Below are 25,186 nucleotides of genomic sequence, written 5' to 3'. Positions count from 1 at the left end.
TCCTGTTCATTTTCTCAGCAGCCATCCCTAAAGGCTACAACAACCTCACTTTTAGAAGGATACGGGAAATAAAGCAGAGATTGCGGATGTGGAATGTGCTATGCAAGAGTACACAAGAGGCCACTAAACAACACTCTTAAAAAACAAAACAAGACAGATATGGAAAACACTTCTGGGAAAGCCCACTTAGGTGAGTTACTACAAAGCAAGGCAGCTGGTTTGTCCTCGATATCAACCTGTGGATTTATAGTTGAATATTCATAAAGTGTCTGCTCCAAAGAGAGTGAAATTAAATGGAAGACTCTTTATGGGCTGTAGATTTTGGAAAGGGGTGAGAGTGGCCATATTTGCATCTAATACTAAGCCAAACATTGCATGCAGAAGATCTCAGATTCAATTCCAGGCATCTCCAGGTAGGGTTGGGAAGGACTCCTGCCTGAAACCCTGGACAGCCACTGCCAGTCAGGGTAGGTAATACTGAGCTAGGTGGACTAGTGGTCTGGGTGGACTAGGTGGACGCAGGTGGTGCTGTGGTCTAAACCCCTGAGCCTCTTGGGCTTGCCAATCGGAAGGTCAGCAGTTCGAATCCCCGCGATGGAGTGAGCTCCCATTGCTCTCTCCCAGCTCTGGCCAACCTAGCAGTTCAAAAGCACACCAGTGCAAGTAGATAAATAGGTACCGCTGCGGTGGGAAGGTAAGCAGTGTTTCTGTGCACTCTGGTTTTTGTCACGGTGTTGTGTTGCGCCAGAACTTGTTTAGATATGCTGGCCACATGATCTGGAAAGCTGTCTGTGGATAAACACCGGCTCCCTCGGCCTGAAAGCGAGATGAGCCCCGCAACCCCATAATTACCATTGACTGAACTTAACCGTCCAGGGGTCCTTTACCTTACCTAGTGGTCTGATTCAGTATATGGTATTTTCCTATGTTCCTCTGCTGTTCTCTCCCTCTCTCTCATCCCCATCCTTTTAATATCCTCTTAACATGAGTGTCACTACATTACCTAAGGATCCTCTGGAGCACAGTCTAGCACAGAGATGGGTGTGCTTAAGGTGACCCAGCATGATAGAGGCGTACAAAATTCTCTTCTTTTTCTTTGTTGGCGATCACTCGTAGCCGAGTAAGATTGTCTTCCATAAACACAATTTTAACAATGGGTCTGTAAGTGACTGTGGAGGCCAATTCTGGATCCACACATCCTTCCACAGTGGGGACATTGGTTTCCAGGCAGGAGTTCATCACGGTGTGGATTTGCCAAGCGTGCCTTCCTCTTAGCATGTTTCTCCCTTGCGTCCTGAGATTGAGTTTCTTCAAAGCCCATGACACCTTTGGTAAAGGCTGTTCTCCAACTGGAGCGCTCGTGGACCAGTGTTTCCCAGCTGTCAGTGTTTATACTACATTTTTTAAAGATTTGCCTTGAGACAGTCTTTAAACCTCTTTTGTTGACCACCAGCATTACACTTTCCATTTTTAAGTACAAAATTATGCAATGATTGTGGCCTTGGTGTTATTTAGTATGAGAATACTTGAGAGACACCATTCTGATCAGAAATTAGTAGCATGTCTGGGACCTTCTGGTTACTGTTCAAAATGATGGTATGAGAGCTTTTGCAAAAAGAAGTCAGACTACGTTTTGGATTGGGGTTTTTTTATTCCATTTGTTTATTGCTAAAATTCATATCCACAGTCTCAGCTCACAGAGACCCATGTTGTGGCTTACAAATGTATCATATCAAACACAAGGATTTATTTTTATTTTTTATTTTATTTTATTTTAAAAAAGCTACTAGGAGAACAAATCCAAAAGCCAATTTGGGTAGAATGATGGAATGTTTTTGTAGAATCCAAAAGTCAACAGGGATAGAATGCCCACATGCTGTGGCTGTGGCTCTGGCCCTGGTCCATCTCCATCCTACATATTTGTGCTGGCAAATCTTTTGGTGATACTTTAAAAAAAAGTCCCTGCAACACCAGTATATAATTAATATCCTTGTTTGTGGCATTGTGCTGGCACAGCATTCCATCCTTAGACTATAATACTAAAGACACTTAATTGGAAGCAAGTTCTCCTGAAGGCAGTGGGATACATACTTTGAAGTTTTTCGGCTCAGGGTTCGGATAAAAGCATTTATTTTCGGGTAATGGGCTGCTGAGAATTTTGCTTCCTCCTCCTCCTCCCACTTGATTCTCTCCCCCGTCTACTTTTAAAAACTTCATGTTCAGCTAATACATACAGCTACATCATGGAGTATTTTCTAGGGCATGTGCTAGCGACGTGAGCTGTCAAGCGATGAGATATTTCTCTTTCTCTCCAGCATTCTCTTTTGATCTATTCTCAGAGCAAAACAACACTGAGCAAGTTTAATATCAAGAACATTTCTTCTTCTTGCTTTATTTTTTTCATAGCAACTAGAACAAAAGTTCTTTTGCTAATCCCTCCATATGATGTCTAAATTAATAACTCATTTGCACATTGCACAAGAACGACTGAATTTAGGAGCAATTGCTTTCTGAACGCCATTCTCCACAGGCAGTGAAGATCCATTACAAGGCTAAAGGCATATGAACTTAAAGATTTGTTTATAGTGATTATGGCAAAGCTCCAAGTGCATTCAGGATAATTTACAACATAAGCAATTTGGCTTTGAAGAAAGAAAAATCCTCTTCTTGTTAAAAATCTGTTTCTTGTTACCCTTTCCTTTCTTGTATTGTAAATGAAGTTAAACATATTAGAAGTGAGGAATGAACTAACTACTCTGGAAATCTGATGAGTTCCAAGTCCTAGAGCATATAAAAGGAGTTAATTTTTTTATTCTTATTCTTAATATTTTATTTGTTCCCTCCCCAACTGACTGAGTTGCCCCAGCCACTCTGGGTGACTTCCACCACATATAAAAACATAATAAAACATTGCATATTAAAAAGTTCCCCGATACAGGGCTGCCTACAGGTGTCTTCTAAAGGTTATATAGTTACTCATCTCTATCTGATGGGAGGCTGTTCTACTGGTTGGGTGCCACTACCAAGAAGCTCCTCTGCCTGGAAGATGATTGCCAAATATTTGTCAGAGTATTCTCATGTTTTGATTGATTGATTGCACTTTTATCCTACCTTTCCTCTAAGGAACTCGAAGTGGTGTACATAATTCTCCTCTTCCCCACTTTATCCTCACAACCCTGTAAAGGTAGGCTAGGCTGAGAGTGAGTGACTGGGATAAAGTGGGGGATTTGAACCCTGGTCTCTCAGGTCTTAGTATGCCACTCAAACCAGTATGCCATGGACTGACTATGGGAAAACACATAGAAGAGGGGCCAGATCCACTGGGTTGTATCCAACATTAGCCCTACTCAAAGCAGGCCATTGATATTAATGGACACGACTAAGTTGTTTTGGGAACAGGGAATCTAAAGCAAGTAAGTGGCAAGCAGAAGAATGCTTGATTCTACCTAACATTTCTCCTCTCCATCTCCCCCTCTCTTTGCAAACGGACATCTGAGTCTGCTGGAGAGGAAGAACCCTGTTTGTGTTTGCAGGAGAAGAAATGGTGACTAGCACACAAATGAAAGCATCCCTCTTCCTTACCGCTTCCCCCTCTACATTCCCCCTTTCCCAAAGCAACTTCTTGTTTGTAAAACTTAATGTCATCAGGGCCTCTTACACATGGCTACTGCTCATTGAGGCATCATGAGGATCAAATATGGGGATGGGATGTCATTAACACACCCATAGTTCCTTGGAGGAAGAGTGAGATAAAAATATCTTGCTGAGTAACTGGCTGGCTTCAGAGTTCTACTCGGGCCCAGGTTGGTTAAGGAGCCAAGCCTCTGAAGGTCAATGCCACCCTCTTGGTTTGTACTTGATGCAGTGCATGGCCTTGTGACCTTGCAGAAGCCAATGTGAGGGGTGTCCCAGAATCCCATGCGATAATGCTAAGATCTCTAATGAAAATGTTACAACGGTGGTATCTAACACCAAGTAAACTGGCAAAAAATGTATATATCAAAATTGAGTAAGTGTTGGAAATGCAAAGAGAAAGAAGGTACTTTCTATCATATGTGGTTGTCTTGCATTAGGCTTAAAGCTTACTGGGAAATGAAGTATAATGAATTGAAAAATATGTTTAAAATAACATTTGTAAAAAACAAAAACCAGAAGCTTTCCTTCTGGGAATTATAGGGGTAGAACTACCTAAACAGTATAGAAATTTATTCATGTATGTGACTACAGCGGCAAGAATGTTACTTGCCCAAAAATGGAAAGAAGGAGTCCTGATGAAAGAAGATTGGATACAAAAACTCATGGACTATGCAGAAACGACGAAACTTACTGGAAAAATAAGAAATCAAGACAACAGACTTCTTATAAAAGAATGAAAATGGTTTATAGAATATGTACGGTACATATAAATTGTAAACAGATAAGAACATTGGCAGGATTATTGTAACAACCTGCAGTTTCATAAGAGAAAATAATTAAAGTAGATGAAGAAAAGAATAAGTTAAGTTAATTTAGAATATGCAGGAAATGATAAATATAAATTAAAGGAATCGCAGAAAGAGGACGAAGGAAGTTGAGTTTCAAAATGTTAAAATGATTGTAAAACTATTGAAATGTATATAACTGAAAATGACAATTTATTTATTTTTAAACAGAGATAATACTAAGATCTCTGGGGTGGTTTCTTCGCTTGCACACCCTGCTCCCCTCTGCTTTGCACCTGCTAGCCAGGCTAAAACCCCATTCTCAGAACGTGATGGTTGCGTGAAGGGCCCTCAAAAGCGGCACATAGACAACGGCACAATTTCTCCTTCTTACCTCTCTTTCATGGTGGGCAAGGCCTTCTTCGGGGCTCCTGAGATTGAGGACATGAACTTCCTGTGGTAATCCAACGGTCCCTTTGCTCGCACAACCGGATAAAACTGTAAAGCTCTCAAGCAAGGCTTGAACTGGGTGGGAGCTATTGACAGGTGACAACGCACACTCGCTCGTAGGCACGGGACCTGCAAAGTAAATGACAAATGAACAGGATTTTGAGGGGAAAGGCTAAACTAGATTAGGGCAACATTTAGGCAGTTCTCTCATTGACTCTGTTATTATCTGAGCTGCCGCAAGGTTTCAAACTGGTAATACACAAGTTACAAACAACATCTTTAATGTGAATTAAAGCAGCAGGGTGTGATTGGAGGGAAATCAAGCATACTCTTCTTTCATTGAAACCAATGTTAAGTGCTTAAGGCTGCAGTCCTATGAGCACTTTCCTAGGAATAAGATCCAGGGAAGCAGTGGATTCTCTTAAACCAGTTTAGGATTGTGCTGCTAGAATACAAACCCGAACACACTTTCTTCAGCGTAAAGTCCCATTGCCCTCGGAGGGACTTACTTCTGACAAATAAGTACAGACTAGACTGAAAATCATATATGGAATTTATAACTTAAAAATAAACTCAATTAAAACTACGCCCTATAAATTTTAATGAGTTTTACATACAATTATACTTTTAAAATGGTATTTAATTAGGATTATAGCTGTGAGTTTCTTTGCGTTGTATCCATTGTTACAAAAACAGCCTTCTGCAATGTGCTTTCCTAGCCTAGATAATTTATAGCGAATCAACTTTTAATCAATTCATGGTTCTTCTACACTTATGGGGCACCCGTGACCTTCCAGATGCGGTTGAACTCCAGCTCCCATCATCCCTGACCACTGGCCATGCTGGCTGAGGGTTATGGGAGTTGGGGTGCAACAATATCTGGTTGACCAAAGCTTTTCCATTCCTATTATAGCCTGGGATAGCTCAGTTGATAAAGCATGAGAGTCTTAATTTCAGGGTCATGGGTTTGAGACCCATGTTGGGCAAAAGATTCCTGTAATGCAGGGGATTGGACTAGATAACCCTCGTGGTCCCTTCCAACTCTACAATTCTTTTCTAAGCTGTACTGATCTTCCAACAGCCAGTGTTGTTCAGCATTTAGGTGTTAGACTAGGATTAAAGCATCAAAGATTCAAAGTCCATCCCATCCAGAAACTGACAGGGTGATAATAGCAAAAAGCCTTTCCACTGCCGTATCTTAATCTGTAAAGCAAGAATGATGACCTCTCTACTCTTATGAAAGATAAGAGTGCAGAAAGTAATACAACCTCAGATTAAGATGTTCTTAAGAAAGAAATGAATTTAGGACAATATTCTAGAATTTAAGAAGATGCCTAAGATAAATGATTATTTATTACGTATCTTCATTGCAAATCTGGAACAAACAACTGCAAAAACACTGTATATTCACTGTATCGCTTTTGATGTTGCACTGATCTAGGACACAAAAACACCAGTCAGGTAAGCCGCCTATGCTACAATGCTGCTTTTATCACTAAACAAACGGACATGTCTGGGTGCCTGGTTTATTGCGTCTAACAGCAACTGCCTAAACTGATAACAGCCCTCTCACCCAAAATGCAGGGTATATCCTTGCAAATAATCCCTACAACACGGTATAGAACCACACACTTTCACACTGTGTATAGAGCATTATGGCTGCGGTATAGCAAGACAGCAGGACAGCTGACGTGTGTGGAGGAGTTTGCATATAAAGTACATCTGCAGGAAGCTAAAGCAAGGCAAATGTTTATGGAAAACAGCCCTATGTCTCCAAATCTATGCACAAGCCTACAGAGATTTTGTATGTTTTTCATTCCAGAGGTCACTGAAGAGGTACTGTGGTTTGAGCTCCTACCAGGCACACATCAATGTAAATTAGAATTTATTCAGTATAGCTGAATACGTATACACGTGTGTGTGTGTGTGTGTGTGTGTGTGTGAGCCATAGTTAAATCTTAGGAACCACCTCCGCCCATAGGAGCTTCCCATCACATCTGCAGCACTGGAGATCATCTGGCGAGTTCTACTCCACATATCACTTCCAAAAGACTTCTGCTCTAGAGTGTTCAGCTTTTTCTGCAATGGTGCTTCCAGGATGCCCTCCCTCAAGTAGGCATGTTGAAAGATGCAACATTTCTGAGTTTCAGGAGGAAGGCAACAGCAGCCAGTGACTTATCTCTCCCATCCCACGTTTTGGTAGTGGGTAGGACAGTGGTTCTCAAAGGGTGCACCACATTACACTAGTGTGGCAGGAGAGGATGGCAAGTGTAGCGGGAAGATCTAAGGGCAATCAAACATTTAAACATTTCAGTGTACCATAATATCAAAATATTATAATAACACTCTGGTGTTTAGTCAAGATGGTTGGAACATGTGTAGAAACCTGCCCTGATTTTAATTCATTGCAAAATAAATTCAAAGTTCATGTTCTTTTTATTGTTTCACATGCATTGTGACTTTTCCTTATAACTCACTCTCGGATTGATTTGGAGCCGGCTAAAAGTGATAATCAGATAAATATGAAGACACAACACTGTGCCATTTAGCCCCATAGCCTCTGAGTCATCTTCCCTTGGCAAAGTGCATTCAACATCAAAACAAACCATTTCATGCTGTATCAGCTTCCTTGTCCATTGCCAAACCTTCGACCAACTACTACGCAAAATGTGCCAGTGTTTTATTTGAACACCACATCCTGGCCTCTCCCCCCCCCCGCCCCCCTCTAAACCATCCACAACCACTGGCATCTTCCAAAACATATTCACCATTCATAGAAAACCCTTCTTTTTACTTAGCTCAATGTGCCTTCATGGCTTCAGCAAATCATAACTAGCACTTCATTTGATTTTTACCCACCCATTTCAGTGCGGTGGAAATGGCTTCCTTTGGCTATCCTCAAAAATGTTTTAAGTTCAGCTGCCTGGTTAAAGAAAGAATGTCACTACAAACATGTCACTAATCACCCTGGAAACTTTAGACAAAGGGCAGAGGGTTTTTTATAAAAAAAATCTATGGAAGAAACATCCATTTCACTTTGCCAGCAGTTTTATTTTAATTAATCCATCTAATCAATCAATCAATTAGGAGGACACCTAATACAGATGTTTTTAAATTATAAAACTAGAAACATGACAAGTATATTAAAGAAAAGCCCTGGGGAATCCGCTGCCCTTAGCCAAACCTATCTCTTGGTCAAACAGCAGTGTGACTATAATAGGATTTCTTATATAATTTCACTTAAAATTCCCAGCATGTAATTTTTAGAGTTGCAATGCTGATGCTTTTGTAAAAAAAAAAATGCAGGGTGGCAGCCTCCCTCTAAAATCCCATAGAACTGCCTTATTAAAATAATTGGTTTTTTAAGAAAACAAGTTTTCTCCCCCTTCCTGTCGCTATGTGCTTTTAATAAAAACATGCAGTTCTCATACCAACATCTGGAAATTATTGGATTTAATTTTAGCACCCCGATTTCCCATATCACCAGGTCACTAATGTTTAACGTGTGTTGTGCTGTAATAAAGCAACTACAATGTAGGAAGAGGAGGGATTTTACAACCTTGAGGTCAACATGTAACCATGGCGGACTTGATTCTAACTCTTAAGAAAGGCCAGTATGCAGTGCGTTCTATTTCCACAGAGAACAAACTCTTCAAGGCTGTCAGCTGAAAAGTGTGGCCAAGTCAAACAAATTGCATGGCTATGTGCTGCAACCTCCAGAGTGTGGTAACTATTTTCTACAGGATTCCCCCAAAGCTCCAAGATTGCCCCAGTGAGATCCAGCGCACAGGAAGAAACCACAGATGTTTATTAGCAGAACTTCAGAGGAGAGAACATTTGAAATGCCATACTGTGTGCATCGCATGAAAGACTCAAGAGCTTTCTTTCAGCTGCTAAAGCAAAACAGGAAACAGCAGGCTTCAGGAGCACCAGGGATATTTGTAATGTCATTTTTTGAAAAGCTACAAATTGCCATCTACCCAATTCATGGGCCTTTGGGGATCTGGAAGGTACTGGAGGCATTTCATGCCTATAAGCTGCCCTCATCTGCAAACAAACAAATACTGTAAATGTACACTAAATGGCAATGATTGTCTAGAAATATATGCTGGATTACAAATCGTCTTATACTGCACCTCTCCCTCCATCGATGTAATTGCATATGAGCAACATGGCCCTCTTTTTTGTCTCAGTTCTGCCTTGTCAAAAACATCATCTTTATATCCTTACATATATGCATATATGTAACGCTTTCTCCCAGAGGCTATGGGCAGGGTTGGATGTACTCACGGCTTGTCATGACCCTACTCGGTGAGCAAGAGAGCATTTTACACACACACACACACACACCCGGCAAGAGTGATCCATCTCTCTCCTGGCAGGAGGTGGGGTGGGTGTCATAAGGAGAAAAAGAAACTGCAGGGAATATTGTTTCCCCCACCACTTTCACTAAAGTGGGTTCAACACCAAGTCTTTAATACAACCAGAATCAACACCGTTCAAGACCTCGCTAACCTTTTATTATTATTATTCCATGGTACAAAATATCCACTGAAACTCCATTTCAGGGGAGCTTAACTTGTACATGTGCTTGCTTTTGTCATGCAGGCTTCCCCCAATCTGGTGGCCTCCAACTCTTTTGCACAACAACTTCCATCCTTCCTGACTATTGGCCATGCTGGCTGGGGCTGAACTGAGTTGTAGTCCAAAACATCAAGTTGGGGAAGGTTGCTTTAACGGTCTGTGGCCATGAACTATGCAATTGTCCAACTCTCTCCACCTACCAGGCTGTCCTTCCCAGCACACATCCTAGTATTATCAATTGATTGAATGCATTTATATCTCATCTTTCCTCCAAGGAACTCAAGGTGGCATACATGTTTCCTCTTCCTTCCCATTTTATCCTCACAACAACCCTGTGAGGTAAATTAAGCCAAGAGTGACTGACCCAGTGAGCTAGTGGGGATTTGAACCCTGGTCTCCCAGGTCTAACTACACTCTAACTAGTGCACCACACTGGCTCTCAACTCAACTGCAGTCTGTCTCAGGACAACACTAGCTTTTTGCATTCTTCTCTGTTTCTAACCATACCTCTGATAATGTTTGCCTCCACAGTGGGCCATGATCGATAAGAACACACATGGGCCAGGGTTAAAATGGTCTACTCTTATCAGCAGCTGCTGCTATACCCTCTTAGTGGAAATAATGACAAATTACTTTTTTTTTTTACCTACAGGAGTTTCAGAATGTTGCTTCTTCTTACACACATCATCCCTTACTTACAAAGTGCCAAGGAAGCAAACTTGGGGCAAGATAACTTACAGACCAAGGTACAACACTATTAATTTGAAAAGAGGTCACGTTCAAACAAAAGGAGTTTCTGCTTAAAAGGAGAACAAACCTCCTGTGGAGCAGCTCGCATAATGCAGCAATCAAACAGCACATCCAAAGAAGGTTTTCATTATATTTTTAAAGGCATTTCTGCTGAAACAGGAAACACTTTGCCAACATACACAGTACAGTACAAACCTAGATAGAATGAGAACTGCAGTTTAGCTGTTTATTTAAAACTTTCGTCAACACACACAGACACACAGACACACAAAATAATTATAATAATAAGGGAATGAATAAGAAACCTGATTGATGCCACTTCTGCTGAGTGCTGCACATGCAATACAGGCCAAGATGCAACATCTGTAGAAAGTAATTAGAAGTCTTGGGGGGCAGATGCACAGGGCTCCATACTGGGGCACTCCTCTCTTTGCACTATTTGTTGTGGAGACCATAAATTACTTTGAAAGTGCTTGCAGGCTCCACATAAGCATCTGGTCAGTCTCTGCGGGAAACAGAATCCTGGACTAGATGGGCCTTTGGTTATGTTCTTATTTGTTGTTGTATTTTAAAAAACCTGTAATTCCTATGTTCACTAGGCTTCTGCTGGCTGTTTCTCAGGATTATATCCCTGCACTTTCTGTAAATGTGCTCAGATGCTATCTCGCACAGCTCTGCCTTGCCAGCCTAAGGGCAAAAAGTTTCAAAGCTCAGCTCTGCAGGAATGGATAGTAAATTTGCAAAGAATCAGCTGGAACCTGGAAGAAGATTGGTAAAGATAACAGCTACAGATGCAGTAAAGGGATAATTCGGGCAAGAGTCACTCCCTAACCTAAAAAAAGAAAGAAAAAAGTGAGCAAGTTCATCTGAGCACAGGGCTGGCTCCAGGGAGTGAACAAGCAGCCTATGGGACACGAGTCGGCCCAGATGGCTAACCAATATTCAGATCCATTGACACTTGTGTTTCAATAATATGACAGCCTCAATCCCTGGATAAGACAATCTCATCCTGGTATTGCTCAGTTCCAACCTGCTGTCCAAGCCTGACAGGTTCTGGGATGAGGATTCACATGGTCAAGACAACTCATTGCTTCTCTATAGGTTGAAGAAGTAAAACCATTTGCAATGCTGCTCCATAATTCTGTGGCCTCATCCAGGAGGCAGATGGGGGGGGGATGGCAATTGCCAGCAGGCCAGAGGTGGGGATGCATCTTTAGCTAGTTTTAACAGGCTTACTCTCTTATGTTGTTCTCTTATGTTCCATCTTCCCTCAATCTCTTCCAGACTTCAGTGAGATATTTTAGAGACACTGTCTCCTAGTGGCTACTCTTTCAAGAGCAATGGCGTGCATGCTACTAGCTATCTGTGGTAGCAAGTCATCGTGGACTAAATCAGTGAGTGTCTTTTGTCCTGAACCTCCAATATTTAGCTACATTGGACTTTCCCCCTTACTTGCCTCTTTGTTCTCATCCCCCCCCCCCAAAAAAAAACACATTTCATTCACTTCTCCTCTTGACATACTACACTGGACTGTCTGTAACCAAGAACCATGATATGTGCAGAAAGTAATTCTATGTCACATTCCTGCAAATGGAAGGATTTTAGAGACTCTGGAACGCAACACCCATTTACCCTCAAGAGCCCAATAAAAACAAACTGGGGAGAGGAGGAGGCAAAGCATTTCAGTTATTGAAAATATTTTACTGCAATGAATTGGCAAACCAGGAAATGTCAAGAAAGTGAAAAGGCTCATAAAACCAGAGATGCTGGACTTAACTCATCACTTTGACTCATAGTGTAAGGTTTGTGTCAAGCCTTCCCCCCCCCCACCAAACACAAGCATATAACCCCCACCTAGAGATAACCCATAAATCTGTCTTTGGTTTGAACCTTCTTAACTACAGAAAGGGTAGGAAGCTGGACAGAAAACAATGGATGGAAGTGCTCTGTTTAAGTAACAAGGGCAGGAAACTTTCAGCTAGTTGTACAGTCAAGTTTCCATACTGAAACTCAAGGGAGAAGAAAACCAAACTCCACGGAGCTATCTCTATATAAATAACCCTTAAGGGATTTTTAAAGCCATTGTATTTTAACAGAATACAACCAAAAAGCCTCGACCCAACGTGTAGCAGTATTGTTTATTGTACTGCTGAAACTCAGTCATAATAAGCTCATTTGGTAAATTAAAAGACAATAAGTAAGGAAATGCTAGACATTATAAAACCTGGAGCATGAGTCCAGGACTGGATGTGTATTTATTTTTAAACCAAATTGTGCAGGAATTCATAAATCAGCAAACAAAACTCACACACACAAAAGTAAACACAGATTGAGCTTCAAGTCTCTCTATGTGGCTGCAGAAATAAGTGCAGGTCTGTACATTCCTTATCCTTAAAAAGCGAGAAAAAAAGAAAGGGAGAGAAAGTAGCTGCTCACTTTCTGCACTGTGGTTACAGTCCTGCAGCCAGAAGTCATTAACACATGACACTGGAAACTAAAAACAAAAGATAAGGGAAGATCACAGGATTTGTCTGGTTTGGTAAAATGCCCAGCAAGAGTACAGATGGAGGTTGTGCGTACCTAAACCTAACAGCTGTGTATTTCAACCTTCACGTAATTTCTTTCCGCACAACACAGCCTCTGAGGTGAGGGTAGCCAACATGGTGCCCTCCAGCTTTTGCAGGAATACAATGGAATACCATCATCCCTGACCACAGGCTGAGGCTGTTGGTAGTCCAGCAACGCAGGTAGCGCTGTGGTCTAAACCACTGAGCCTCTTGGGCTTGCCGATTGGAAGGTCGTCGGTTCAAATCCCCATGACAGAGTGAGCTACTATTGCTCTGTCTCAGCTCCTGCCAACCTAGCAGTTCAAAATCACATCTGTGCAAGTAGATAAATAGGTACTGCTGCGGCGGGAAGGTAAACAGCATTTCCATGCGCTCTGGTTTCCATCAAGGTGTCCCTTTGAGCCAGAAGCAGTTTAGTCATAGCCACATGACCCAGAAAGCTGTCTGTGGACAAACGCCGGCTCCCTCGGCCTGAAGCAAGATGAGCGCCGCAATCCCAGAGTCGCCTTTGACTGGACTTAACTGTCCAGGGATCCTTTACCTTCTTTTCTTTTCTTTTTTTAGTCCAGCAACATTATTTCAGCGGGGGGGGGCAGGAGAGGAGCCAAGGAGAGGGTGCTATGGGCCCCATGGAAGGCCTCTGTCGATGTATGTGCACCCAAGTGCACCATTATCTGGTAAGGGAATGTCAGAGAAACAGAATAAAATGCTGTCCCAATGCAGCCTACATGTCATCATTCTGCTATCAAGCTGACAAGTATGGTGGGTTCTTTGGATGGCAAAAGGAGGAGGACCACTTCTCTCATGGCAGTTTTCAGGCACATAGAGACTGTGGAAAACCAGTACTTTGCTTTACAAAACTTGTGGTTTCCAAAATACAAAGATACTCCCCCAAGCCTATACATCGCCAAGTGGGTGTGTGGGTGAAGCCTCCCTGGGTGAACGGCAGAGGAGAGATAGCTTCAGCTTTCTAATGAATAACAACAAGTTTCCAAGTTCAGCTGAAGGCTGAATTCCTATAATTGACCCTTTAAATAGGAGTTAACTCCCATTCGCCAATCTCATTACACCAAACCTGAAAGCTGATCTTGTTTCAAGAGCTTAAACAAAACAAAACCTCCCTCTCTATAATATTCCAAGCTTTAACCTCATCTCTGAGAAAATGTTTGGCCAAAAGTTAACAAAACAATGACCCCCACCACCAAATTATAAAATAGATCTCCACTGTGAAATAAAAGAATTAACCCAGCTCAGAGGTCCAGCAGCCCTATCGCCAAAGTTAGCTGTCCTGTTGCATTTATTTTGCACCTTTTTATTTACAACAAACAAGACATGTTATATGCTTATTCACAATTCTTCTGTGTTGACATGTAAGGTTTCAAATTTTTAAAAATGCTAAGAAAAATAAGGGGGAAGAAAGCTATTTTTCTTTCCCCATCCACCCTTACTGCACTGAAAATTTATTTTTTGTAGAAATCAAAACAGAAAAAATGGACCTGTATATTAGCCTGAAAGTTGTTGCTCCAATCACTAATAAAATCTAGTTCTCGTTTTTAAAATAATAATTGGGAAATAGAAAAGAACAAAGAATATGTTTGGATAGATACTTTTCTCTCTCTGCACATGTATGTATGTGTGTACTAGATGCATTATTAAGCTTGAGGAGGAAGGATGTGAAAGGCTGAATTCTTAATCATGGATGGAAACACAAACAGACTCACATTTCCTGAATACAAATCTGAGACTGCATTCAAAGCCTTTGCTTTGTTCCAAGAGTCCAGAATTTACTGGGCACAATCCAGCTCTATAGTTGCATGTCCAAAGACAGTGGGCATTATTCAACCCAGTTTCATTCAGAGGAGGCTCTGTGAAATTAACGGACCTACCTTAGCCATGCTCATTAATTTCAATGGGTCTGCTCTGAGTAAAAGTTAGCTGAATACAACTCTAGATCCACAGATGGAAGTGCATGATCTATGCTAGGTAAGAGAATGATAGCCACATGGGCTGCATTCATACGTAACACTAGGTCATGAAGAATGGGTTTAGTAAACCATCCTGTCCATGAGTCGTATTCTGGTGCATTTAGCTCCATCACCCCTGCTTTACTTAGCCACTCCCACAGTCCCACTTGTATCTTAGTCCAGTGGTTTTCAACCAGTGTGCCATGGCACCCTGTGGTAACTTGAATTAATGGTCAGGGGTGCTGCAGACAACACTGGCTTCTGTCCCTCTTTCCTTCCTTCTCTGATGCCCTCTTGCCTCTCAAAAGTTTGCACAGCTGTTTGTTGCAGCAGCCTTGGCTACAAGCTCCCAACGTGAATGGTGCCTCTGGGGCTGGCCAGGGGGTGCTTCCCAGGCCCCTGTGGGACAGTGTGAGGAGGCACCTCTCTTGGGGCATGGGGTGGCTCAGATACCAGTGGCTGCCCAGAGGACTCCCAAGGAGAGGGGGAAAGAGAGGAGCCTGAAGGAACACTCCACAAGGGAGGGTGTTTGAAAAAGGACAAGAGGCTGCCTGCTCTGCAGGCAAGAGGTGACACAACTAGGCTCCCGAGTCCCACAGGGGTGCCTGCAGAAAGAATGGAGTTGGTCAAAGGAGCCATGTACTCACAAAGGTTGGAAACATCTATATTCGTTTCTTAGGCTACACAAAAGTGTAGCAGTAGTAGCTATCACCCTAGGAAAAAATAGTGCAGATTTCTGTCTGGCCCAAGCAGCTGTCCCAACTTAGTCATGGACTTTCCAGGTAGCCTCAGGCAAGTCTCAGAGCTTCAGTTTCCCACTTCTAAAACTGACTGGAATTATCCTTTAGTTGAATTCTCTCTCTCTCTCTCTCTCTCTCTCTCTCACACACACACACACACACACACACACACACACACACACAGCTTTGAGCGTCACTTAACCTCAGTGATGCTAACTATTACATAGACTGGTTTATGTCCTTACAGATTTAGATGCCCCTGATTTGCTTTAACACTTCTACAATATCTTTAGCAAAAAAAAAAAGTCTAGCTGAGACTTATAAATAATGCTAAGTTTAAGCAGCAGTTTGATGCCAAATAAAGCAGCTATTTGGAATACCATGAACATTTAAACATTAAACATCTTTCTCCCGTCCCATGCCCCCCCAAACCCTTCATAAAACTGCAGCGATATATGCAAACATGCTTAGGTCACTTGCAGATTTGACTGGTCTATAGTTAACGTTAATCAGTTCTATCAAGAGGGACCTTCAGATATCAAACCATGCTTGTTCTTTGATACACTGTTCTTGCCCATCTCATCATAAAACATAGGAAAGGGCATTTTCTTGAGCCATATGCTGGAATCCCTGAAACAAGATGTAAGCATCTTTGTTATCATTAAGAAATACATAGTCCTCACTTTAGGGACAGGGTAAACTGCAAAATAGGATGCAGTGATCTGAGTTTAGAAACACCAAAAACGCGGACAAATATTTAGAGCCACAGCTGTATTTTCCATTTACAGTAGAAGAGCCACGAGAGAAGGAGCATAAACCATCGTCGGGTTACTATAGCAATATCCCTTCCCCACAGAATTTACCACCAGAGTTTAATCCCCGTGGACACTGTGTGTTTCTTAAGTGCCTGAGCACAACAAACATTGGCCCACATTCCCAGAAAAACCATGAACATTTTGAAGGTCAGCAATAAGCAGGGGTTGTTTTCAATTAGAAAGCCTGCTTTGCTGGAAGGCTGCCAGAAAATATATAGCTTAGCATTGGCTTAGTGTATTCAGAAACGGGAAAGAATGTAGGTTTTCCATTTTGACCTGGTAAGCATTCAGCCATGCTTATTTTAGTAGAAGAAAAAGGGGGTGGGGGAAGAGACTTTATTTTATGGATACTATATAGGCCCAATTACAGAAAAACCTTATTCCAAGTTAGAGGACCTCAGCCTACCGGTATCTATTTTAATTGATAGGCCCAACAGGGGAAAAAATACATTGTCCAGATATTTGGGGGTTTCATTTGCCTTTTTTCGACAACATGGGGCCCGTTCTTCTAATCGCTGTTTGAAATACTGGGCCAGGGCCAGGCTGCCTTCCCTTGCACCTGTTCTGGACAATTGAGCTATAAAACTGCATCTCCCACTAATTGTTAACAGCTACAGCTGTTCACCTGACAGATAGGAAATCTTGTTTCTACCCTAGTAAACATAGTCACTTAAGCATTCTTGTTAGTGAGCATGTGATTTATGTTACACCCAAGCACATATATATCATTCTACTCTCAGGAGGTAAGCTCCAGGAATCTGCTGGGTGGGATGAAGCGGGAAGGAATATGAAGTGTTTGGAGCTTTTATTACATGTAAATATCCATCTGGGAGAATCTTTTTTAATGTATTGTGGGACAGAACCGCTTCGTCTTAACCTTGGCTACTTTCCAGCATCCATAAGATGCACAGATATGGCTCTTGAGAACAGCATGAGGCCTAAACAGAGTTGGTTTGCCTTGGTGGTGGTTAGTTCCCCCCGCCCCCTCTTAGAGGCACTTTTATTCCCCAGCTTCATTTTATTCCTAGATGCAATTTGCTTGACGTTGACATATCTCATTTTGTAACAAACAGAACACAGTTCCCATGGCGCTACCATTTGCCTCTCTCAGTAAAATGGGCCTCGTGCAAAAAATGAATCCAGACAAGAGCCTGATGATACATGTGCCAGAAACAAACAGCTATTGACGCAATATTTAATTGAAAAATTAATCTGGTTGTAAATCACATACAGATTGGTTCTATTGGTGTGAAATCACAGAAGACTGGCATTTCTCCACAAAGTGTTTTCTTAATATGGCTTTGGTCGGTTTTGTCTCTGAAAATATTAAATTCACCCTTAGCAATGGCAGAAATCTACTGTCACATTAGGCCATAGCTGCCAAGTCTCCCGCTGAAAAATGTGGGATCAGTAGCGGCGCGGCACTGGACATGTCTGGACATGCGTAGAAGCAACTTCCGGTGCCGCTCTGCCCAATTTTCGGTGCACAGACATGGGCGGAGTGGCACCGGAAGTTGCTTCTACACATGTCAGGACATGCGTAGAGGCGACTTCCGGTGCCTCGCTACCCATGTCTGGGCACTGGAAATTGGGTGGCGCCAGGACCCAAAATGGAGCCTCCCTGGCAGGCAGGAAATCTGGGGGATTTACGGGAATTTTTCCAATCTGGGCTGCCAGCGGGAAACGGTTTAAAATACAGGGGTTTCCCGCAAAAAATGGGAGACTTGCCAGCTATGCATTAGGCTACGGTGCAGATGTAACACCCCTAAAATCTATTTTTTTTAATGTAACAAGATCTATATACTGTATCACTTAATCAAAATAAACAGTAAACAGTTTATATAAAATCACATAAAACGTTGCTAAGAAAATACCAATAAAATCAACAGACTTCATAAGCAGACAATATTTTTTTCAAACATATAGGTAAAATAAACAGTCTTAGAAACAATTTAACAATCAGATGAAATGTCTGCGTAGGTTTGCCTGAACAGAAACGTTTTTAGCAGGTATTGAAAACAGTACAATCATAGAATCCTGGAATCCTGGATTTGTATGGTGAAGGCCCCCCGAGGGTCATCTAGTCTGAACCTCTGCAATGCAGGAATCTCAACTAAAGCACCCATGACAGATGGCCAACCAAACCAAGGTGTACTTTCAAATGTTCAGAGTGCTTCAGATGTAACCCTTTTGCAGATGGGAAAAGTGAGGCTGAAAGAGAATGGCTTGCCTAAGACCACCTAGTAAGTACCAGTAGAACTAGAAACTTCCGATTTCTATCTCAGTTGCTTAACATCAGGGGCATCATTTACTGTAGGGCCTACTTGAGGCAGCTGAAAATTACTGAGGCCCACCAGAGGCTCTAAGTGGAAAAGGTTGTTTTCTTTTATACCTTCCCCTTCCCATCCTCCACATGCCTCTGAAAAATATGTTAACCCATCTCCAATTTCTTCTCCAGTTCTCCTTTCAGAGACCTCCCGTCCCTCAGCAATTGGTTGCTTCCTCCATCCCTCCTCCCTGGAGCTTTTACAGTCATCTCTTCCTCCTGTAACAACTTCCCTTTCTTCTCCTCGTTCTTCCTATCCCCAGTTCAGATGATGATGATGATGGAAGGAGATCTCCCCCCTCGATCCTGAACTTCTCTGTCTCCCAGCCACTACTAAGCATGCAAGGAGCTGCTGACATTGATCAAACCCAAATGCTATGGCACTGCTTGGCAGGCAAGTGGCAGGCTTTGGGCAGGCTGCGGCACTGAGGACCACCTGAAAATGGCCCACTGGGTCCACCATGTAAGAAACCCTGTGCTGTGGTGAAGCACCTCTTGATGGTACCCTACAGGCAGAAATGTTTTGACATGGTGGGGAGGGGACAAAGCTCTGTTTAATGTCCCACCTAACTTACATTCTCAGGAACAAGGGAGATTGATCTGTGTTTGCAAATCAGCAATTACCACCCGTTGCTTCTGCAGCATCTGCACACAGCTCTGAGAGGCCAAACCTAAATTACTCAATTTTCTCTCTTCTTTGGGGCTAGGGCTAGGCTTCTGATTAGCTTGGCAATTATATCTGCTCTTTAAACAATGGCCAACGGGGTCTATAAATCCATGTCATTTTCAAAGAAAGCCAAACAGTTGGGTTTTGCACACTCAACTTGCGCTGGCTACACCAACGGCCTCTTGGAGTGGCTGCCTGCTGCTATAAGCTTATGATTTACGAGGCAAAACTAATCCCAAAATGAGAGCAGTTTCTCCTTAGGCAACTACTTCAATGGTTTTACATTTAAAGACATCCAATTAAATTCCTGTTTACCTAACAGTGTGTATTTCTTTTTACTGTTATATTTTTTAAAAAAATCATTCACCACTTCTCCATAAAACCAGGGGTTGAGGGTAGGCAGGCAGAATACCATTAAATGCATCACATAGCTAAGAAATGGCAGGTGAAATTAGTAGGAGTTATACAGTAGTGTAAGCCAACGCTGTTGGAACACGTAAAGACTTTGATTGATTATGGAATGTGTACCGTTTATAACCTCGGGACATGCACTGATTGCCCACTTACATTATAGAAAATAATGATGCAGCCATGAAAAATTATGTTTTACCAGGGGGCGGGGAGGATGACACAGCTCAAGGTCATTGATCTATTAACTATGTAATAGACAGCTATTCTATTATATGATGTAGCACATAAATTCACTGGGAAACAAAGGTTGTAAGATAGGCAGTACAGCAGGGAAATAGCTGTTTGTAGCATAGTGTGTTGGCTTCTTTTGAGCACAGTTCAAGTCATGACAAGCAGTCAAACCTATCCCACATGGAGGCCCAATGCTAGAAACAAAGGAATATTTTCCAACAAAAGGTCACAGAAAGGTTCACGGATTTTTATTTATTTATTTCATGTTAGAGCCTCACATTTACAACTGCTTATTATTTTGGAGTTGACGAGTTTAGTTTTATAGTTATGCTGACGGAAGGTCTCATATAGGATGGACGGTATCAGGTCTAAACTCTCATAACTAAATACAGTAATGCCTCGCAAGACTAATTTAATTCGTTCCGCGAGTCAATTCGTTTTGCAAAAAATTCATCTTGCGAATCGCGGTTTCCCATAGGAATGCATTGAAATTTCTTTTTTTGCCCATAGGAACGCATTAATTAAATTTCAATGCATTCCTATGGGAAACCGCGATTCGCAAGACGAATTTTTCACAAAACAAATTCGTCTTGCGAGTCACCATCAGATCGCAAGACGCATTCGTCTTGAGAAAAAATCGTCTTGCAGGGCATTCGTCTTGCGAGGTACCACTGTACAAATAAATACAAAATAAATAACTACACAGTGCAGTGAGATCATGGCTGGATATCACCCTTCACCTACCTGGGTGACAACAGCACTAGTCTAGTCCATTCTAAACTGACTCAAAGGAAAGACTCCATCAACCTAATTCCTCCCACAACCTGGTCTGAAGGCATGGGGCTTTCAGTGACAGACTCGATAAGTGTGGGAGCCACCCACCGAAGAAGACTTAGATCCCGGATCCTGATGGTGGGACACTGAAGAGCAGTCTGCAGTCTAGCAGGGAGGTGCTAGAAGCTGGCGGGTTGAGGGTTCAAGAGGAGCCAGAAGGAGGGCCTTTTAGGACAGGGTCAGAGGCTGAGAGTCCCAGTGTGAGTGCAGACTCAGACAGAGAGGAATCAGAGGTTGGCCCTGCTACACAGTAGCAGGACAGTCCCAGTCCTGCTGGCTCGTCTCTCCCTCTGACACCCCGCTTGGGAAGAGTCCTGCACGTTGCTGAGCAATGGGCCAAACAGGCCCAGAGGAGGAGTTCACCCCCTCGACACAGCCTTCGTCTGCTTGGGAGGGATCCAGAGTGAAAGTCTAGAGGGGGAAAGACGGAGCTAGTGGTCAGTTTCAGCAACATCTCACCTGGATTAAGGCGGATCAGAGAACTCTGCTGTGTTGTTATTTTCTGTTAATAAAAAGCTAATTGCATGCCATGCCTCCCGTGCATGTGCCTGCCCTGTGGTTGACCTGGCTTGTTTGACAGCTCCTTTACACAGCAACCTTGCTGAAGGAAAACACAGTCTAAGCCTGATGGGTGTCTAGCAGGCTGCCTAGAACCTCCTGAACTCTAACATAGAAAAAATATACATAACCCAGGGATAGGGAACCTTTTCCATGCCAAAGGTCACATTTACTTTTGGACAACCTACTGGAGGAAAAAGTAGAAAGAACAAGAAATGTGAAATATACCTTAGTATAGTAGGCTTGTTCCTACCCAGTTTCACACAGCCATCTATATCCTCCATCCAAGCAAGCAAGAAACAAAAACACTCAGGAGGAATGGAAAGCCAGGTGAACTGAGGGATGTGAGCTAGGAGAGTGGATGTGGCCTGGGAAGAGTTCCAGGGCCCAGATAGAGGCCTACAGGACCACTTCCATGCCTGATGTTCCCCACCCCTGACATAATAAACCAACAAATCTGGCTGACAACCTCAGAACCACAGTTGTTTCCATTTCTACCTAGCCTTTTGGTTCCTTAAATACTGAAACAGGAAGATTTTTCTCAATCCAACTGACCAATATGAAGCAGAGCCAAACTTAAACCAAACAAGAACTTCAGGCCTTACTTGTAGATTTTTTAAATGGCAGAGATGTGATAGTTAGAACAGGCAATAATGCACATCGGTCCACTCCACCTGTATAAGAATTGCATGTATATAGCTCTTTTGAAAATGTGAAGTCCCGTGAACTAGCCTAAAATGGAGAGTTAGGTTGCTACAATGCCACTTTCCCTACTAAACCCTACTAAGGGTTTGAACGTCTGCATAGGATTTACAATTTTTGCAGGTCCAGATATGGTTAGTTTGTATTCATTTGCAAGCTATTCCAGAAAATGGTATATTTACACAAAAGAAGCAACTGAAAAGGAAACCCTAACCATTAAAAAAACACAGCTTAACTTGTAATTATCTCAAAAATCCTTTAGGGGATTGGTCGTGAAATCATGCAAGTAAATTTTTCCTGTTTGGGGATGTGACTCCCTCCAACACAAACTACTTTTTAGAAGTTATCAAGGAAGTCAGATCTTTGAAAAACAAGCCATGTAAGGAATAAACCGACACTCTCTCTTTCCATCTTCCTTGATGCATGTTTTGTTTAGAAATCACTGCAGCATCAATTTTGGTGCTGGCTGCTAATACCTCCCACTTCCACAGCTAGTAAGTGCATATGAAAGGAGATGTTTGCCTCCTTCTCCTACTCTTACCCACTTAAAATTAGATACACATCGTTTCCATAACAAGATGAAAACAACATTTACAGAAGACAAAAATGTCACTTTAAAAACTCGATATGAATTTTGTTAATTTAATGGCCAGCTGTTCCCTTTGCTGTAGTGGAGCAGCTTGTGAACATTTATGGTTAACCAGTTTCACTCTATTTGTCACTTATATTTCCATAACCTTATTAATACACATACTAATGGAACATTGGTATTTCATATAAGTGCTTCATAGAAGATATATATACATACAGCCATTAGTGCTGCATGTGGTGGGGCAGGGCAGCCCTCATAATTATGGTGTGGTTTCACCATGGTTATCTCTCTCCACTAAAGAGCTGGATTTTATCTAAAGAGTCTGACAGCCTTTCGATGTACATCAAAATTGACAACATCCAACCCTGAGGAGGGCAAACTTGGACTGTTGCAACATTAAACAAAACAACTTGGTAGTGGCCATTTCAATCAAGTATCTCCAGTTTCTCGGGAATGTAAAGCTGTCTAAAATTTATCTAAATAGATCTTTAACAACACATGTCATACTCTCGGACATACAAATTTGGCTTTTTTTAGGAGGCTTGTAAGACAGCAAGTTCTTGAAAAGAGAGGCTCGAGAAGCAAGGAAGCAACTTTTGTTATGTTAGGTGATATGAGACCAATCTCTAGTGGTCAGTCATCTTAATACTGAAGCCAATTAATCTCAATCTGAAATTTAGCAGCCTGTTAATCTTAGTGAGCAGGTTTACTCATAAAAGCCTACAGACCATTACATTCAAGTCTTCTCTACTTGTACCAGGAGGTACCACTGAACTTCACAATCCATCCAAAGTAGCCATGTTGGTCCCACAGAAAGAGAGATAAAAGTGAGGCACCATCTTCATGGCGACAACCAGCATTCAAAATTTTGAATGCAGCAAAGAAATCTTAACTTCAGAAACATCAAATTGAGTATTCCTTTCCTATACAGTGGTACCTCGGTTTGTGAATGCAATCCGTTCCGCGGAGGCGTTCGTTCGCCAAGGCATTCGCTCGCCGAAGGCATGCTTCTGCGCAGGCGCAAAGCACAAATAGAGCACTTCTGCGCAGGCGCAAAGCACAAATAGAGCACTTCTGCGCATCCGAGCGCCGCAGAACCCGGATGTAAACACTTTGGGGTCCGCGGGGTTCATAAACGGAGGCGTTCATAAACGGAGGTAGGCGTAAACCAAGGTTCCACTGTAATCTCATATTGTCATTTTCTCTCACACACCACATACTTTATTGCTCGTGAGGTGGTACAGCATGTTGGCTAAGAGACAGAGCTATGTATAAAGTGGCTCAAGTTGAAATCTCATCTCTGCTATGTTCTCATCAGTGAAAGCCTCTCTCTCTCTCCCCCCCCCCTTCAGTTCTACCCACCTTCTACAACATGGGAAATAATTATACTGGTTTACCTTACACTGATAGAGTAACCAACATGGTACCCTCCTCCTGACATTGTTGGACTCTCATCAGTCCTAGTGAGATGGCCAATAGTCATGAATGATGGGAAGGCACCACATTGGCTCTCCCTGGTCTAGCATGTTATAAGGATTAGGTAATATACACAGAGTGCTGCTTTGAACACTTGTAATACATTATTATTATTATTATTATTATTATTATTATGCGTGAATGTAATTATGAACCAAAGTCCGCTTTTCACTTCCTAAGGAATGACAATCACAGCCGGAATGAAGCCTCTTAATAATAATAATAATAATAATAATAATAATAATAATAATAGGTACCGTATTTTCTGTCTATAAGATGCGCCAATGTATAAGATGCCCCTTATTTTGGGGGACTCAGATTTAAGAAAATGGGGGGGGAGATGGCCCAGAGTATAAGACGCCCCCTAATTTTTGACATTATTTTTAGGGGGGGAAACCTAGTCTTATACACAGAAAAATACGGTATTTATTCCATATTGCAGAAAACTTTCTAATACTATTTTATTGTAATTCATGAATTATTATTATTATTAATATTATTATTTAATGTCCTAAGGTGGAAGGACAAAAATATTCCCTCAAAAATGGACTGGCAGAATAAGCTAACAGATTATGTGGAGTTAGCAATGTTGACTGCAAAGATAAGAAATCAAGATGTCGGATATAAAAGAAGAGTGGGAATACTTCGGCGAATATTTAAAGAAATATAACAATCAGATAAACTTCCGAATGGGGTTAGATATATGAGCAGTAGTTAAAATAAGCAGAAGGGTGGTAATTAAGGAGATGCAGCTTAACAAGGACTAAATAAGACCCGACAGAGGGATGTGTGTGGAAGTAAAACAGTGTAAGATAAATGATGACAATTGTATAACTGATGTATATACTAAAATATAATGCATTTTATAAAGGTATTTCATGAATTTATATCCTACCTTTCACAAAAAATACACAAGGCGGCCTTCACAACATCAACACTATACAAAATAGAATAGTAATGAAACGTACAGTTTACAAAATCCCTAGCCAAAAGCTCATACAAACAGCTGACCAACATCATAGCCTTTAATAAAGCCAAGGGTAATTTTCACTCATTAGGACGGGAAACAGGGATCCAAACCAAATACAAAACAATCCC

General features: G+C 41.9%; 1 protein-coding gene across 3 annotated transcripts in view; it reads right to left on the bottom strand.

Moving 5' to 3' along the window:
• Positions 1–25,186, bottom strand: part of TGFBR3 (transforming growth factor beta receptor 3) — a 137,172-nt gene that overhangs the window by 79,140 nt on the left and 32,846 nt on the right. For all 3 annotated transcript variants that reach the window (XM_035123643.2, XM_035123646.2, XM_035123645.2), the window contains exon 3: positions 4,816–5,000. In XM_035123643.2, the coding sequence (XP_034979534.2) occupies positions 4,816–5,000 (185 nt within the window). The remainder of the gene's footprint in view (positions 1–4,815; positions 5,001–25,186) is intronic.

The sequence above is a fragment of the Zootoca vivipara genome, chromosome 7 (genome assembly GCF_963506605.1).
Source record: "Zootoca vivipara chromosome 7, rZooViv1.1, whole genome shotgun sequence".
NCBI classification, from domain to species: domain Eukaryota; kingdom Metazoa; phylum Chordata; class Lepidosauria; order Squamata; family Lacertidae; genus Zootoca; species Zootoca vivipara.
Note: the sequence above shows the minus strand (reverse complement) of the source record. Positions and strands in the feature narration are given on the sequence as shown.